The 17,476-nt window shown below is 46.1% G+C and overlaps 1 protein-coding gene across 11 annotated transcripts in view; it reads right to left on the bottom strand.

Annotated features, from left to right (window-relative positions):
• Window positions 1–17,476, bottom strand: part of Ssh1 (slingshot protein phosphatase 1) — a 67,925-nt gene that overhangs the window by 25,950 nt on the left and 24,499 nt on the right. For 6 of the 11 annotated variants that reach the window (XM_063225795.1, XM_063225796.1, XM_063225790.1 and 3 more), the window contains 4 exons: window positions 11,645–11,748; window positions 6,274–6,338; window positions 5,419–5,540; window positions 819–887 (listed from right to left, as the gene is read on the bottom strand). In XM_063225795.1, coding sequence (XP_063081865.1) covers window positions 819–887; window positions 5,419–5,540; window positions 6,274–6,338; window positions 11,645–11,729 — 341 coding nt within the window. In that variant the 5' untranslated portion in view covers window positions 11,730–11,748. The other 5 variants (XM_063225793.1, XM_063225792.1, XM_063225798.1 and 2 more) reach the window with 5 other exon arrangements.

Raw genomic sequence — 17,476 nt, 5'->3', positions numbered from 1 at the left:
TGGTCTTTTTCGTTTTTATCGGTACCAGGGATTGAACTCATGACTATCTGCTTGCAAGGCAGGCGCTTATGCTGCTGAGCTAAATCCCCAGCCCCAACAATTTTTTTAAAAAAGGAAAATCTTCCCAGAATCCCAAAACCTCAAAAAAATACATTCTATTTTTCCCTTCTAGGCCTCTCCCTGAAGCTGTATAACTTTTACTTGCTTGGAACCTCAGCACAGGGCCAATTTCCTATGTTACTCTCTTGGGAGTGAGTTCTCTTGGGAGTGAATGCACGCAGAACACAGACAGCCCTTCATCCCCTGCCTACCTCCCTAGGCTGAACCGTGTCAGTCCTCTCTGCAGGCCGCAGAGTGGCACCTGAAGCACTGCTATGGCTATCAGATGCATGTCTCTTCCCAGAACTCCCAAACCCTGAGCCCTTACCCACCATCTGTGAATTTTCAGGGCCCTGCCTCACAGAGCACACACAGTGACGAGTGGAGGTAAATGGAAGACAGTCAGTGAACTGCTGTTCTTTTTTTTGGTACTGGAAGTTGAACTCAGGACCTTGTGCTTGCCAGGCAGGCGCTTTGTCACTGAGCTGCATCACATCCCTGGCCCAAGCTGCTGTTCCTGAGCCTCACACTGCAGTGATCTCTAGCCATGTACTCTCACCAACACCACTCCCTTACAGCATGTCTGGATGTACATCCTGCGAGGCTCCCTGGAGAGTAACACCACTTCCTCTAACATGTGACTGACTATCCACGGATGCTCAAATCAGCTCAGGCTTCTGAATATACAGTGAAAGAATCTCTGAAAGATATGTCCTTACCCATCTCCATCGAGGTGGATCTTCGTGTCACTCCATAGTCGGAGAACCATCCCGATGGTGCAGCTCTTACTGCAAGGTGACAAGAGAAGACACTGGAGTCAGTGTCCACTATCAAGCATGTGCGGACTTCTCCGCTCTCCTCACCCTACCTGCCTAGCTCACAGATGAGTCCACTGAGCTGGGGCAGGCTGCTGGGTGTGGACAGGCAGAAGCACTCTGGATAACTGGGCAGGCACCACTCATCAATGAATTCTAGAAAACACAGGTCTGGGCTGACTGTGCTACAGGGAGTCAACAAGTGGCTGCATCGTTTTTTGCGTGGATGGAACTCTATCAACCAGAGGCTCTTGGGGCTCAGGAGTAACCAACTGACCAAGTGCCCACACTTCAGCAGGGAGAAGGTGGGATGGCTGGTGCTGTGCTGGTGGGGGACCAGACCCAGCTGAGATGCACAGGCAAATGGTGGCAGCCAACCCCAGCCTCAATAGTCCTGGGGAGACTGGAATAGAGGAGAACAGTTCACTTTCAGACATCTGGTTTTCTACGCAGCTACCATTTTATAAACTAGCTGGATCTGGTTCTGTTTGCCCATGCTAACAGTGAAATGATACTCAGTGATTCTAGACACTGGCGCCACTGAAACAGAGGGAAAGAAAGGGCTTATCAGAGGGGCTTCTCGGATTCTTATGAAAATTCTTTAGGCAGTTAAAAAAGGGTTGGCTTGTGACAAGCTGCTGCAACAGTGCCAAGGGCTGGCCCGTTACCCATCAGCAATCTGGAGCTCACATCTCACTGCTTAGCAGCCCCTTGGGAACTGGCTGCACTTGCTCACATGTGTGTGGGGACAGGAAGCTCAGGTGACGAGGAACTGGCCCCTCTATCAGAGCACTGCTCACCCTGCAGACCCCTTGCAACCCTGGGTGTTGTCTCTAAAGGTAAGGGCATTTCAAGGCCTAAGCCTTGGGTTGAGCAGACTGTCTTTGCCCTCCATGCCCCCTTGAAGTCCTATCTAGTCTTGGTGGGCTTAATGTATTTCTCTTGTAAAGCTGCAAAATAAAATTTGTGTTGAGCCTTACAGGGCTCTCCAAACTACTCAGCCCTGTCCATACCAGGACAGACTCGCCCTTTGGAGCTTGAATCTGATAAGGCAGAAAGCTCAAAAGCCTGCCCTGCAAATCTGTAAGCAGGTGGGAAAGGCCTGAGCTGAGTTCTGATAAACTTAAGCCAGGATTAGTAAAGAGTGGCAGTTATGGCAGAGAGAGGTACAGGGAGCACAGGCTGGGCACCCAGAGCTCAGGCCCAGGATCAGGAATAAATGGAAAGTAGGAAAGGGATGTATACACTTAGGGAAAAGGGATCTTTTCAGAGAAAGCATGACCCAGAGCATAAAATGGGACTTGAGGTGGAGCAACTAAAGCAGAACACAGGTTCAAGTCCCTGCAGTCTGTTCGAAAGGAACAGGGTGTAAGCAGGGGGCAGCCCTTTCACAGGGTCTGTTTTGGAAGATCTCTACAATGGAAAGACACTAACACATGGAGGACAGTGGTGCCTGCCCACAGCACTCAAAATGTTCCTCCATCTGAAATGAAAATTAACCCAAGAGCAAATCCAGGAGTGACTGCCCTGTCATAGTGTGTGTGAGCCACCAAGAATTGCCACCATCCCAAGCTCTTTCCTAACAGGAGGGGCCCCCCATCACCAGGAACCCATGAGGCCCCCTGCTGAAGTAATGCTCATCTCTCCCTCCCTCCCTTCCTCTTTCCCTCTTTCTCTTTTAGACCAAAGGGAACAAAATCTCAAAGCACAAATTTAAAAAAACAGCAATATTAATAGGCCAAAGGCTTTTGGCAAGGGCTTGGATTTCGTTTCAGAGCAAGGAAGAGTATGAGAGCCCAGAGCTGTACAATGTACAGAAGTATACCCACTGCCGGGGTCCCCATAACTCCTAGGCATGGAGGGCCCGCACTGAAGCTGCATCAGGCCTTCCAACAAGGAGTCCCTCAGGTTCCGGTCCGCGTTAGTCCAGCCACAGGAGACCTGCGGCACACTGCGAGGGGCACCTGAAGGCAGGCTGTGCTCTAGTTCAATACAGAGAGAGGCTGGGCTGAGGGCAGATCATGGAGGAGGGATGAAGTCTGCTGAAAGAGAGGCCTCCAAGAGACGCTGAGCTAGGTGCCAATGGGAGGCAGAAGGAGGAAGGGCAGAAGTGGAGAGCTAGTCAAGAGGGGATGAGAAGATAAGCCCAGCCATCTACCCAGCTCGTAAGGACAAACTTGAGTGCACATGTGTACATCTAACACACTGTGACTTCAGTCTGTGACACTACAGGTCAGGTCTCTTGTGCCTTATGAGCCCTGGCATAAAGAACACGCTAACAGGTACACATGAGATCAATCCATGAATGAATGGGCCAGTGCATGGGAAGGTTCCCCAGCATACTGGGAGCAGCACTAGGGGGTCTCCCCAAGCCCAGGTCCTTGCCTGCTACTTACCAGGAAGACCCTGGTGTGCTCACTCCAGCGTCCTGAGCTTGAGTCCTCACCTGTACAATGACAGGCAGGGCTCCCCACTCACAGGGAAATTTAAGGGTTAAAGGAGAGGTCCGTAGGGCCTTTGTTCAACTGTGTTGTACTTTGCAGCTTTAGCCAAAGATGCCAGGATCAGCATCACTGGTACAGCCCAAGGGAGGCAGGTTTTGGTTCAGGGTGAAAGAGATTACTAAACAGACTTTGACAGTGAGAAGTATCTGCTCCTAAAAGATTTCCCAAGGACTGGGTAGTAATGTGAACAACTGTAGTTGCATCACTTAAAACACAGAATGTGTCTGCTTCACAACCCCAAGAAGGACCCTCACCATGTCAGGGAGCACCTGCTTGGCAGCACCCGCCACAATGCCCTAAACCCTCTAGTCTCCACGTGGCTCTTTAATCTCAACTCCTGGTATAGGATGCACCGTGTGTTCACCCACACTTAATTCCCAAATAGCCCAGAGGCACAGGTGCCAGCTCCAACTCTGATCCACTGAAATATGCTGCAGAAAACTTTTAAATGATGCAATGAGGTGCTGCGGGGAAATACCACAGAAGCAGTCCTAAAAAGCCACAGAGCAGAGTCACCACCTGTGACTCAGAGCAGCTTGCTCACACCAAGCAGACCCAACCGTCCCCTAACCATGGCCATTCACAGCCTCTGGGATTTCTTCTGCTCCAGACTTTGCCTGGCCCTGCCCACCCCTGAACTTGCCTTGCTGCCAATTGGTCTGGTAAGACCTGGGTGAAGAGCACCAGCTCCTCTGGCTTGCACCCACTCCACAGAAGTGTGGGTGTCTCCCTGTCACTGAATGTCTCACCTTCAGAGTTAGTGACAGGTGTCTGCCAAGCTAGCTGACATCTCTCTGAGGCCAAGAATTGCGTGCTGCTGCTTCTTCGTCCCCTGGCCTAACTACCTGATGTACCAGAGGAAGCCAGCAAGCTATTTGCTCAATCAATGAGTAGATTAATAGCAATGAGGAAGGAGTTTGCTTTGATCTAGTTTTCACAGATCCATGGTTGGCAGGAGCATATCCCAAATGTCAGGTGAACAGTTTACACATGGAACAGGTCCATGATAGAACTCCAGGGGCCCACAGAACTAGGGAACGGCAAGCTGCTCTTAAAGCCACTGATAGGGACCTGCGCCAAAGTACTCGAGGCCCTGTGGTACTACCCTTCTAGGCCAGGTATTTGATGTGACGCCAGCAGGTACCTTCTGCCATATGGACTGGACAGTGCCCTCTGTGCCTGCCAACCTGGAAAGCACCCTCCCTGCCTCTGCTGCTGACTCTGGCTTATCCTGCTGTGCAGCACAGCTGTCTCTTCCTTCAGGGAGCTTCCAGGCTTGGGTGCAACTTGCTAAGGTTTGCATAAGGGTTGAGTGTTTCCTGAAGGTCTATGTGCTGGAAGCTTGGTCCCTGGTATGGTAGTCCGAGGTGGTGGACCCTTCAAGGGGCTAGGCCTAGTAGAAGGTGATTAGGTCACAGCTTCATTGTGGAAGGAATTCAGGTTGGTGTCACAGGGCAAGTTAGTTTGCATACATGCTACGCACATGTTCTACCAGCACCAGAGCAAGCTGTTATGAAAAGACCAAGCCTGACCCTGGAGCTCTCTGGTTTCCTCTCTTGCCACGCAATCTTTATTACACATACTCCCACCACTGGGATGCCATCTGCCATCAGAACCTTACCAGACACCAACCAGATGGCGCTGCTCATCTTGGACTTTCAGCATCCAAAACAGTGAGCTAAATAAACTTCTTTTCTTTCTAAAATACCCAGACTTGAGTATTTTCTGATAGCAACAGAAAACAGACAGATGCTCTTCTTCTTCTATAGCTCCCAGTGTTAAAAGTACCATGTACTTTTTAGTCTTCTCAATATACTCTAAGTTCCCTTACAGCAAGACTGCATCTGACACTGCACCCTGTGCACAATGGTTGAAAGGATACACTCTCCTCCTCCCAGGGCTTCAACCTTCCTGTTCTCTTATGCTCATCTCCCAGGAATATGGGATACCACGGAAACCTTGTCCCTCTCCCAAGGGAATCACCATCCCATGAGACTCACCTTTCCTTACTGGAGAAGTCAACTCCCAGCAAGATATTCTCTTCGGTGTCCTGGCGCCCGCTGCTGTACACCACCACCATGTAGCGGACGCGATCCGCCCAGGCGCTCTCTAAGCGCACGGCCTGCATTGGGCAGGGATGTCCTCACTGGTCTGCTCTCCAGGACAGCCCTCCCCACCCTCCCTCCTCCACCAAACCAAGACCAAGAACTCAGCAAGATGTGGTGGTGCATGCCTATGATCTCAGCACTTGGGGAGGCTGAGGCAGAGAGATCACAAGTTCCAGGCCAGTCTGGCACAACTCAGTGACTTGTGTAAGACCCTCTCAAAGTTAAAAATTAAAACTGCTGGGGATGAAGCTCATTATAAAGGCTCCAGGTTTAATCCCCAGCACTTAAATAAATAAATAAATAAACCAAGAACTTTAGTACTTTCCTATTCTCTCCATGAAGGAACAAGAGAAGAGAGAAAGATGAAGTATTTCTGAGCAAGAACCAGGTTTCACTTCACCTGTAACGCAGGAACAGTGCCCAACTCAGAGGGGCCACTCAGAACATGTAAAATGAGTACACAAATGAAACCTAGAGACAGAAGACGGCATTGAGCAGAGCCTGACACACCCTCCTCTGGCTCCGTGGAGCACATGGGCTTTCGGCTTTTTTGGGTTTTTTTGGTGCCAGGGATGGAACCCAGGACCCTGTACAGGCTAAGCGAATGTTCTGCGTTGAGCTGCACCCCAGCCTGGTGTTAGATCTTGGGATCACTGTGGGAGAGCCTTTCACCTTCCTCTTTACGAATGCCTCCCCAACAAATTCCACAATTAAAAACGAAAACTTGCCACTTTGATCTCTTCTTACCAGCTTGATTCTGTCTTCACAACGCAGAAGGTTGATCATTACTTGCAGATGTTGGGGCAGGTCGCCTGTGGGACCAAAGTAGAAAGTGTTAAGTTACCCACCAACTTCCTAGGAAGAAACCTAGATGCTGACTTTGAGGGCCTGAAAGAATCTGAAGTGAGAATCTACCTACAGCACAGCAGAGATGTTAGAAAAACTCCTGTCTGCATCTCCCTTACTCCCCTCTGGATTTATAGCTTGTAGTAGGGCTGCCCTTACTCTCATTTTCTGAAATATCCCCAACGTGGGCGTTTTTGATACAGAATTTGGAAAACACAGAGAAGTCTAGAGAAAAATGTTACTTTGTTGAAGCAAACATTTGGCAAGGTGGGAGGCAGGTGTGGCTGAAATAAGGCATTTGCGAAGAGTTATCTGAGAGAAGCCCGGATGGTGGTCCCCCGGCACTCAGGAGGCTGAGGCCCAAAGGTTGCCACAAGCTCAAGTCAGCCTGAGCTATAAGGAGACTGTCTCGCTCTCTTTTTGGAGACAGGGTCTCACTATGTAGTTCTGGCTGGCCTCTATGTAGCTCAGGATGGCCTCAAAACTCATGGCAATCCTCCTGCCTCAGGCTCTTGAGTGCTGGGATAACAGACATGGGGGAAACTGTCTCAGACACACACAACACAGCACAGCACAGTACAACAACAACAAAAAAATATCTGAAAGAAAAAGTACTGAGTAATATTTTCTCTCCCAACTCTGCACTTTTCAGAAGAACAATATTTTTTACACCTGGGAGGAAATAGCTTGAATATCTCTACAGATGTTGGCTTTACAATAGGTACCCAGAGAAATAATTTGATAACAATTTGTTCATTGTTCTTTTCTGGCTAAAAACTACATATTATCTTTTTTTAATCTTCATTATTTACAAAAGGCAATAATCTAAGGCTTTAAAATTTTTTTCCACTGAGATGTGGTCTTGCTAGGTTGCCCAGGTTAGCCCTGGAGCTCCTGGAGCCTCCTGCCTCTGCCTCCTGTATAGCTGGAACTAGACACATGCCACTGAGCCTGGCAGGGCAGGCTTCTGAACTTTCCAGAGCCACTCCAGGGTCCAGGAGGTATCTCTAGCTTGGGGTTTTACAAGTGCTAAGCCACCACAGCTGACAGAAGCACTAACCAAAGGAGGGATGGCGTTCCAGGTGGAGGCGGCCTTCGTAACTGAGGGGCATCAGTAAACAGCAAATGCAATTTTTTCTCTATTTTTTTCCTTGCTTATTCAATTTTCTCCCTCCCTCAATCCCTCCATCCTGGGGATCAAACTCCAGCATCTTGAGCATGCAAGGCAAGCACTGAGCCTATCTCCAACGTTCTAATTTTACATTTTATTTTGAGACAGGGTCTTGCTATATAGCCCAAGCTGGCTGAAGCTCATAAACTTTCTGCCTCAGCCTTCCAACAGCTGGAATTACAGGTATCCAGCTATGCAATTTTCTTAATGCATGCATGGAGTAATGACCTCAGAAAAAGTTACAAGGTATAATCCATTAAAAAAGTCATCAATTTCAACTTTGTGCAATACCCCCAAGAAACTATATTATCTGTTCTTTAAAAATTACCCTATAGAGGGCTGGGGATTTAGCTCAGCAGCATAAGCACCTGCCTTGCAAGTGTGTAGTCGTGAGTTCGATCCCCAGTATTGATACAAAATGAAAAAGACAAAAAAAAAATTACTTGAAAAATTACCCTATAGAACAAACGAGAACCCTGGGAAAAGTCAATACTGCTCATATACTCAAACACTCCAAATGAAAACACAGCATTTGTTTCTATTACAAATATATCTTTTTTATTTTAAGGTAGAATGAAAGTTGATGTCAAAATTATACTTCCTGTCTCAGAAAGGAATTAGCTAAGTAGATACTAGCCCGGCTAGTTAGGAGGATAGATTTCACATTAAGTGCTCTTTCTGCAATAAGTAAAATTTAAAAAAAGAAAGGAAGAAAACCGCCTCATCTGAATTCACCAGTAATGGGGTTCCACAGTGTAAAACACCCTCCAATAGTGTGGCTCTCTGTAAAGAATGATTTGGAGATACTGGTTCATGGTAAAGAAGGACACGGGGGCCCACCCTCCATTCCTCCACCTATGGGCACCCACTTGTTTTGTCTCCAGTGCCATGAGGTCATCTAGCCAGCAGGCTGGTTCTCAACTGATTCAGGTCTCTCACCACCCACCCCAGGTCTCAGAACCACGAACGAAAGCAAACCCCACTCCCATGTATGATCAGTGCTGGCACATTTTCCACACAGGTAACTCCTCTGAGTAACATTACCTGCTGAGGTGTGGAACTGTTGACAGACAGAAATCCAAACCCCTCTGACATCCACACACACAAAAATCAGAGGCCACAAGCCTCCAGTACAGGCCCTGTGAAGGACGTGTTATTGACTGTCCGGCTGGACCCCATTGCATTACTTTTTCATGAACAGAATTAACCCTTATTGTACTCAACCTGCAGTGATTACTGGGTGGACCTGATGGTAATTCTAGGGAGAAAAGGAACTAATGTAAAGTCTAGTCTGGTTAAGGTTTAGCTCAGCAGTGCAAGTGCCTGCCTGGCAATTGCGAGGTCCTTAGTTCAATCCCCAGTACTAAAAGAAAGAAAGAAGAAGTCTAGTCTGTCCCTACGTCAAGGTCATGTGCTGAGCAACCTCAGAGAGTAACCGTCTTTCTGCCTTCCTGAGTTCACTGTATTTCAAGCTTCAGGAGCAAATCAGCCAACTAGTCACAGCCTTTCTCCTGAGCCTCCGGTGCATTCAAGAGATCCGGGGCCAATCTCACTTGAGTTTGCTACAGAGTGGTTTTGTACTTACTTCCCCAAGTAACTGCAGACGCTACGCACCTACTTAGCAAAGCCTGGGCACTCACTGTTTTGCATGTGTCACAGGTAAGAATGAACAATGGCTGGATACCTAAGGGGCAGAACAATTAGCAAACCCAGGAACGACGTTTCTGAATACAGCTTTAACTCAATTCTTAAATTTTATTTTTATTCATTCATTCATTTATTTTTGCTTGAGACTGAACACAGTCTCACATTGACTTATATCCCCAGACTTATTCAATTATTTATTTTGAGACAGGGTCTTGACTAAGTCATGAAGAGCTCACTTTGGTCTAACCTGTGGTCTTCCACCAGAGCCTCCTAGAGTCCTGGGATTGTAGGCATGTGTTACCATGCCTGGCTTACGGTGTATGTAGTTTTACTACAGTAAAGGAGTCACTGTAGTAATAACCAGCCACCGCTGTACCAGCACCTACTTGGTGATTGGTGTGTTACACGCATAATTTTACATTTGGATGTTTCCTGAGATATTTGATGCCTATTGTAAAGTGAGGAAACCAAGGCTCAGAAGTCAACTATGAGCCAGGCGTGGCAGAGCACATCCGTAGTCCCAACACACGAGAGGTTGAAGCAGGAGGACTGGTTCAAGTCCAAGGCCAGCCTGAGCTACACAGCAAGACCCTGTCTCTTAAAAAAGAAAAGAATCAGCTCTGACTGCTTAGTGAATCACAGAACTGGACTAAGAAGACAAGTCTGTCTGACCTCAAAGCAGATATTCTTCCCACAAGGCACACTGCCTCCTCGTTTAGGACAGTTATTTTCATACCTTAAAACAGACCTTAATCTAGATTGTAAGTGTCCGTCTGTGAAAACACTGACTGAGCTGTGGTGTTTACTACAGATTGTAAAGTACAGAATTCTAATCTGGGCACTCAGTTCAAATATAAAGCTGCACAACTTCAGATTAAGCAAAACAAAAACAAAACAAAACGGATCACAGACAACAAGAAAGCCAGCCCCGATCACTCAACAGTTTCACTTGCTGCTGTTCTGGAAGGTAACAGCCTTCACAGCTCAGACACTCAACCCGGTGTGGCCTGTCCTGAAAGGTCACGGCCTGTGACAAAGATCCCCTTGTACGCCAGTGTTTACTGAATTCCTCTTTTCAAACTGCCTTCAGTTTCAGAGCCTACGACATGTGGCCTTATCATTCCACGGCATTTGTTACTAGTCTGAAATATCCAGTTTGATCCCCACTTTATTACTTCTGCCCCATTCCATGATCCAGAACTGGCCACTATAGAATAAAAACATCACCACAAAGACTACTCGGAGTGCGAGCCAAAGACTCTTAAAGAAATTCCTCAGACGACGGTGTTTCTTTTCTTTTTAATATTTATAGCTCATTATATTTATATGTTGACAAAGAAGACAGCATTAGCTCCTTCAGAGTAAATAAAAGATTTTTTTTCTTACTGGTAATGATTGGGATTCTTCTGTTTCAGGCCTTTTTATTAGTATATACCAGTTACACATATTGGTGGGTTCCATTCTGGCAGATTTGGACATACATATAACATACCTTGGGATCTGCACCCCCTTTCGCCTGCATGCCTCATACTCTCACACGTTGGGGGGTTTCAGTGCAAATATTTTTGATCATATCCATTCATTTTGCTACTTGCTCTTATACTCCCCCCCCCCATTCCCTTCCTCTTGTCTACTAATAGTCTTTCTTCTACTTTCTTGCCATCTTTATTTAGATCCCACATACTGGGAGAACACAGTATTTGTCTTTGTGAGTCTGGCTTATTTTGCTCAACATAATGCTCTCCAGATCCAACTATTCTTTTTTTTTTTTGGTACCAGGGATTGAACTCACGACCAAGTGCTTGCAAGGCAGGCACTTATGCTGCTGAGCTAAATCCCTGGGCCCATCATCTATTCTTCAAAAATGACAAAATGACAAAATTTTGTTATTACTGAATAACAGTTCATTGTGTGTGTGTGTGTGTATATATACACACACACACAAATGAGAGTTTTTCATATTGTCAGGAAATGACAGCACCTCTACACTAAGTATATGTTACTCTAAGTGCTTATTTCCCAGGGGACGGTATCTGGCTAGGATGCATTTGAGTGCATTTGTTTACACATCAGACAGTAACTGAAATCTGCAGTTAACAAATAAACTGTGCATAGGAAATCTTCAAATCCCAACGGGGCACTGCTGGCCACCTTGTTTCTCAGGTGGTGTCACACAGTTTATTTTATTTTATTTTGGTACTGGATATCAAACTCAGAACCTTGTGCTTGCCAAGCAGGTGCTTGTGCTGCTGAGCTAAATCCCTAGCCCAACACACACAGCTTAAAAACTTACACCAGCTCTCAGGGCCAGCAAAGAGTACTTATCATTATAAACCTCTGTTCTATTATTTCTCTGTCCTTGAGACCCAGCAAACCACTTGCCCCAACCATGGAAGTTCCTCAGTTGGACAGAAAAGAAGACGCAATTCAAGAGCATCAAGACAGAGTTGTCACCTGCATGTTTGTGGGGATGCTGAAGACTCCGCTGGCCCTGAGGGCTGTTTCCCTGCTGTAAGAAGAGGGCTGCTCCTTTCACCATGAAAAAACTCTCACTTAAGCTGGAAGAAAAAAATTGGACCACAGTTTAGAATGAATTCAGAGGAAAACAGGCCAAGACATAATGCAGAGGAAAAGCACAAAGTAGACAAATGATATATAAAATGCTTGCTGCAGCTTCGCGATGAATAATGCTTCTGTTAAACCACTCCATGTTCCACAGGGCGCTGCCACGGCCAAGAGCCCCTGCCTGTTGAATCCTGGAGGCAAGCTCACTGCAGCAAAGAGAGAGAGAGTACCCTGATGCGAGAAGGTAGTCCACTCTGCCATCTTTCACATTCTTGCTATGGCCTTGGCTTCTAAATCCCTGACTTTTAATAATGTCACTGCTTTCTTGATGGGATATAAGGCAAATAAAACGAGTAGTCTATACCTTAGAAACATGTTGCAAGGAGCTGGGGATGTAGAGAACTTGTGTGGTTTAATCCCTAGTATTCCAAACAGAACAAACCATCACTAAAAATAAATAAATAAGGAAAGCTGGGTGACCAAACCTGTGATGTAACTTGGTTAAGGTTACTCTGCCTACTGGATGGCTCAGTGGAATCAATCTATGGCCTTTCTAAATATTTTAACCAGCAAAAATATTCAACCAGTAACTTTAAAATTACAATTTAAATTTTTTTATTTTCATAATTTGGCTATTTTTAAAAAAAAAATCTTCAGTTTATGCAGAAATTAAAACATTACAAAAGAAGGGTTAGGTGGTGGCACATGCCTGTAATCCCAGCATTCCACAAGCTGAGGCAGGAGGATTGCTGTGAGATTAAGGCCAGCCAGAACTACATAAATGAGACTCTGTTTCAAAAAGAAAGCCACAGCTATTAATTACCAGCAATTATTCAAAAATATCCTGAACTCTGAAAATCACACATAAAATATTCCAAAATTATTAACAGTTTTCAGTCATTGGACCATCTATGATTATCTTTTTCCTACTTTATAATACTTTCCAAATTTCCCATTACACACATTAATTTTTTTAAATGGCTTTTTGTTTGCTTTTCAGAGTAATAGAGAGCATTCTTTAGATTTTTTTTTTAAGCTGGGTGTGGTGGTGCATGCCTGTAATCCCAGTACTTGAGAGGCTCCTAGCAAGTTTGAGGCCAGCCTGGCCTACACAGGGACTTCAAGGCCAGCCTGAGCTATCCAGACTTTCTCTCAAAAATACATAAATTAAAAAAAAATTAAGGTTCAAATTACAGGAAATTATAAAATATAACAATCTATAAGCTGTGTAAGGTGCTATATGTCTATAAACTCAGTACTCGGGAGACTGAGGCAGGAGTTCAAGGCCAGCCTGGGTTCCATAGTAGGTTCCAGCCCAGCCTGAACTGCACAGTGAGACCGTTTCCAAAACAAACAAACAAAATCAATTAACATATAAGTGATTTGAAGGGTAAACCTTTAAGAAAAAGCTGTCCTGTACTTTTAAAAATGAATTTCTGCCAGAAATGCAAGAGTATCTTCTATACTATAAAGAAGCAAAATCACAATCCTGAAATTTAAAAATTCAGTTGAGTCTCATATATAACTCTGGATAAGTGCTAAGAAAATGCCTTATGAATGGTATTTAAAGTCAGCAGCTTCAGGGAAAACTGATCTTCCACGATAAAGATTTAAAAAATTTTTTGGGTGACATTCCCACGCTTAACTGTATGGTTCTGCCCCTCGTACAGGCCTTTGGATATCGACAGCTTGTGACTTGAAAGTGCCAACACTCTGTGTGCGCGGCACTTCCTCATCTGTTACCGCACACAGACGGCCAGGTCCTCCTTTCCGCTCTGTGGCCCAGACACACGTATGGATCCCTGCTGCAAGCCTGGGTGGTGGGGCGCCCAGGACTACACACAGTGGGGAATAAGAAGCACTCTTTCTTTGCAGTTTCACTTTCACCCACAGGAAGCCCATCAGCACCCATCTGGCCAATGTAAGACCAGGCCATCTAATTTAGCAAGAGGCAGAATATTCTAATATTTTTCTACTCTTAAAACTTGTCACCTTTCCCTTTACTAGAATTCTACAACCAGGACTGTTTTCAGAACTATTCTTTTAAGAAACAGATCATTTACTACTATATACATCCAAATCTCAAAGAGCCGCACAAGGCATTCCCAAATTATGAAACTTAAAACAACAATCAGTTCATTAAAGCAGCCAGTCTTTTCAAGGCAATGTCAACCTTTTTTGTTTGTGAATCTGAACCCACCCCCACCCCTGCAAAAATAGATCCACACTGACCAGAAACCAGAGCACTCTGGAAACAGTCAACCATTGATAGTGACCTTTGCCTTGGAAATCACACGTAAAAATTCCCCTTGGTTTCCCTCACATTTCCTCTGAAAAAATTAATTAATTAAAGGATGTGGGGAGGAACTGACACAAAAGAACAGGCTGACTTTACCCTGTGGTCACCAGGAAGCCAGCTATTCCTCAGTCTAACACGAATCAGAGCCCTCCCTGCACATGTGAAGTCAGGGCACAGTAGGGACTGGGGCCTCGGTCTGTGCTGACCATCAGTCACAGGCAGTTACTGTAAGAAGCAAGACCAAACACTGCAGGGAAGCCCAGAGCTCACGATCCCTACATGGTGAGGTCACCTTGCATCCTGGGAATACAGTAAGGGGTCCAGGGAAAAAAGCCATACGTGATGACTCTCTGGTCCGAAATGCTGGCAGAGTGGGTGGGAGGCTGCAGAGTGTGGTCAGCGATGGGATTTATGCAAACAAAATACATGTACTTTTCATGGCTTCCTGGCTTCTGTCTTGAACTCCGCATAGACCCTGGTGTGCCTTTGAAGTGAATGATGAACACTATTCCTCACAGCCAGGGTGTGGCATGGTTTTCTCAGCTGAACTTCTAATACTGCCACAGTACCCCGATTCATTGGAGTTCAGAGTGCCCGTCAGGGAAATCCTTTAAGAAATGCATGTTGGTGGGCTGAGTATGTAGCTCTGTGGGAGAGTGCTTGCCCAGCATGTGTGAGTCTCTGGGTTCCATCCCTAGAACTGCAAATTAAAATTTATAAAGTAAAAACAGAAGAAAAGTCCATGGTGGTAATGGGTACATCTTTACGAGGTACTCTGGTCAAGGAAGCCACAAACATACCTATCATCCACCCCAGCCTCAGAAGGCTCAACCTTCTCACGAACGGTTTAGTGTTCTAAAAAGAGCCCCTGAAAGAACAACAGAAGGTCGGACCCAGACAAAAACAAACAAAGCAAAGTCACCTTCCTTGCCTGCTTTAGGAGAAACCCTGACAAGTCCGAGGTTCCCTTCCCTGCTGTCCTGCTCAGTATCTCCAAATGATTTACCTCGGCAATACAAGTAAGTGCCCCAATACTGATCACTGTGCTCATTTTGGCAGCATATACACTAAAATCAAACACTGATTATTGCCCCTTGGAGTGACTTTACAAGATTAAAGTTTCTACAAACCATCTGAGACAGACAAAACCTTCAATCAATGCTCTTCAGCAACCCCAGCCCTTGGAATATAAACATCACCATCCAGAAACTCATCCAAGGCAACAAGACAAATGAGCAACGGTCATACATACTAACGTGGGCTGGAAACCTCTGAACTGCAGAGGTATCGAGTTGGCCGAAGGAAGATGCAGAAGTCAGAAAAATAAAAAAGGTTCATGATTGCTGGATTCACATCTCAACACCCTTCTGTTCTGTGTCGTAGAGCGCCTGCCAGCCACTGTCCACAGGACCCAGGACGGCAGGGAAGAGGTTGGCGAGTCTCTTCAGGACTGCAGTGGAGTCCTTCTCGGGTGATGGTCCCACCCAAAAAGCAAGTAGCTTTTGTGGCACTTGTCTTCCCCTGATATTTTGGCTTTAAAAGGCCCTTGTCACAGCATTTTGTGATGAAAGGAGCCTATTCAGAAGGAGCAAAACAGCTGAAGTTCCTCTAATCACTTCCCTCCTACGGGCTTTTCAGTCAGCTTTGGGAACAAGCAACGGGGAGCGAGCGCATTAGGAAGAGGAGGGAAAACAGCTGGCAGCCAGGGAGCAAACCCCAAGCCAACGGACCCATCGTGCTTAAAACTGGCACACTGAAGGTTAAAACTGGCATACTCCAAGTCATGACCCATCCCCCCACGGGGATGCAGGCCTGCCCCATTTGTTACTCTGCATTTTCAAAAGCGCCTTTACATTCTGAAAAGGCTTCCAGTCATGGTAACAGTTATTTAAGGGGTCTGGAGACCCTCCACTGGGACAGTCCAGGTACAGAGAACCACACGTGCGAGTATGAGGAGCTCTGAGAGGCCGTGTCCAGACGGCCAGTATGCTAAGGTTAAGCAAGGCTCGGATCCCACAGGGATGGTGTATGACGCCTAAATCCATCTTACAAAAGCCTCCAAGAGCTGTCTGTGTTTTTAGCTCTTTTTAACTCAGTGAAATGAGCTCCAGATATAAATACCAGCATGCAGAGCAGAAAGGGATAAGTACCCCAAGAAAGGAATCCTGGTAGAGTCTACAGAGGGAAGAAAAGCATTTAACTGGCAGATTTCAGAGTACTTTGTGAAGGAGGCAGCACTGAGTAGAGGCTTCTGAGAAGACCTTGTTTGGCAGCTCTCCTCTGCTTCCAAATGGTCAGTTAATCCTTACTGGAAGATTAAGTGAATCACACACTGTCATTATTCTTATTTTGCAGAAGAAAAAACTATAGCTTGACCAGAGCATATATCCATATACCATTACAAGATGGGACTAGACTCATGCCTAGCTGTGCCACACCCACCTTCTTAACCCCTGGTAGGCCATTCCTTCTAGTCCACAGTAGTTATCTGGGCCATTCGGCTGCTGTTACTTTGCCCATGCTGCTCTGGAGGCTGGCTGAAGCACCGCTGCTGGGGTTCACGCAGTGTATTGTCACTGAGAAGCCAGGACTCAGATCCTGTGTCCAGTTCCCTTCCTGACATTGAATGCATCATGCACAGGAAAAGCAGAAATGAGTCAGAGGAATACAATTTCAAGATGAGAAGACTTGGCATACACTCTCCACTTGCCCAACAGATGACCAGAAGGGGCAGCGGATACACCACATAACCTACCTACTGCCATTACCAAAGCTGAGGAACAGGACACATTGCTGGGTCCCTCGCACCAAACAGGAATGCCAAACAGGAATGCCAAGGAGCTCTGAGAGCAGCAGAATCAAACCGATCTACAAGGAGCTCTTAAGGTGGTCTTCGCATCAACAAGGCTATTATCTGCCCCACACGAACCATGTGACAGACTGCATGAGGCACGCAGCTATGCCATGTCACTGACTTCCTGCAGCTTGGCAGTATAGGATTATTTTTCCATAGAACAAATGGAGGAAGCCGGCCAAAGCTTCTGAACTAGAATCTCCAGGGATTGCCTGAGCAAATCTCTTGGTAATTCTAGAACACACCAAAGTTTAAGCAAACACAAAGCTCTGGTCTGGGAATCTATCTTTTGGCATAGGGGACTGAACTTAGGGCCTCATGCATGCTAAATTCTAAGCATATGGTCTGCCACTGAGCTATGCTTCTCTGGGTTTTAATATATGTTCTACACATGTATGTTCTCACAGACCCTCACAGGATTCTGCTCCTTTATTTGAACAGCTAAATACTGGGAGAGTGTGGAGTACAGGGGGAAGCCACGCTAGTGCAAGCATCAAGATGAACAGAGTACTGTTCTCCTTAAGAAATGGGCCATGGGGCTGGGGATTTAGCTCAGCGGCATAAGCGC

The sequence above is a fragment of the Cavia porcellus genome, unplaced genomic scaffold (assembly GCF_034190915.1).
Source record: "Cavia porcellus strain 051 isolate PalLab524CR breed Dunkin Hartley unplaced genomic scaffold, mCavPor4.1 scaffold_16, whole genome shotgun sequence".
NCBI lineage: Eukaryota > Metazoa > Chordata > Mammalia > Rodentia > Caviidae > Cavia > Cavia porcellus.
The sequence above is the reverse complement of the archived record's forward strand: the minus strand, read 5'-3'. Positions and strand labels throughout refer to the sequence as shown.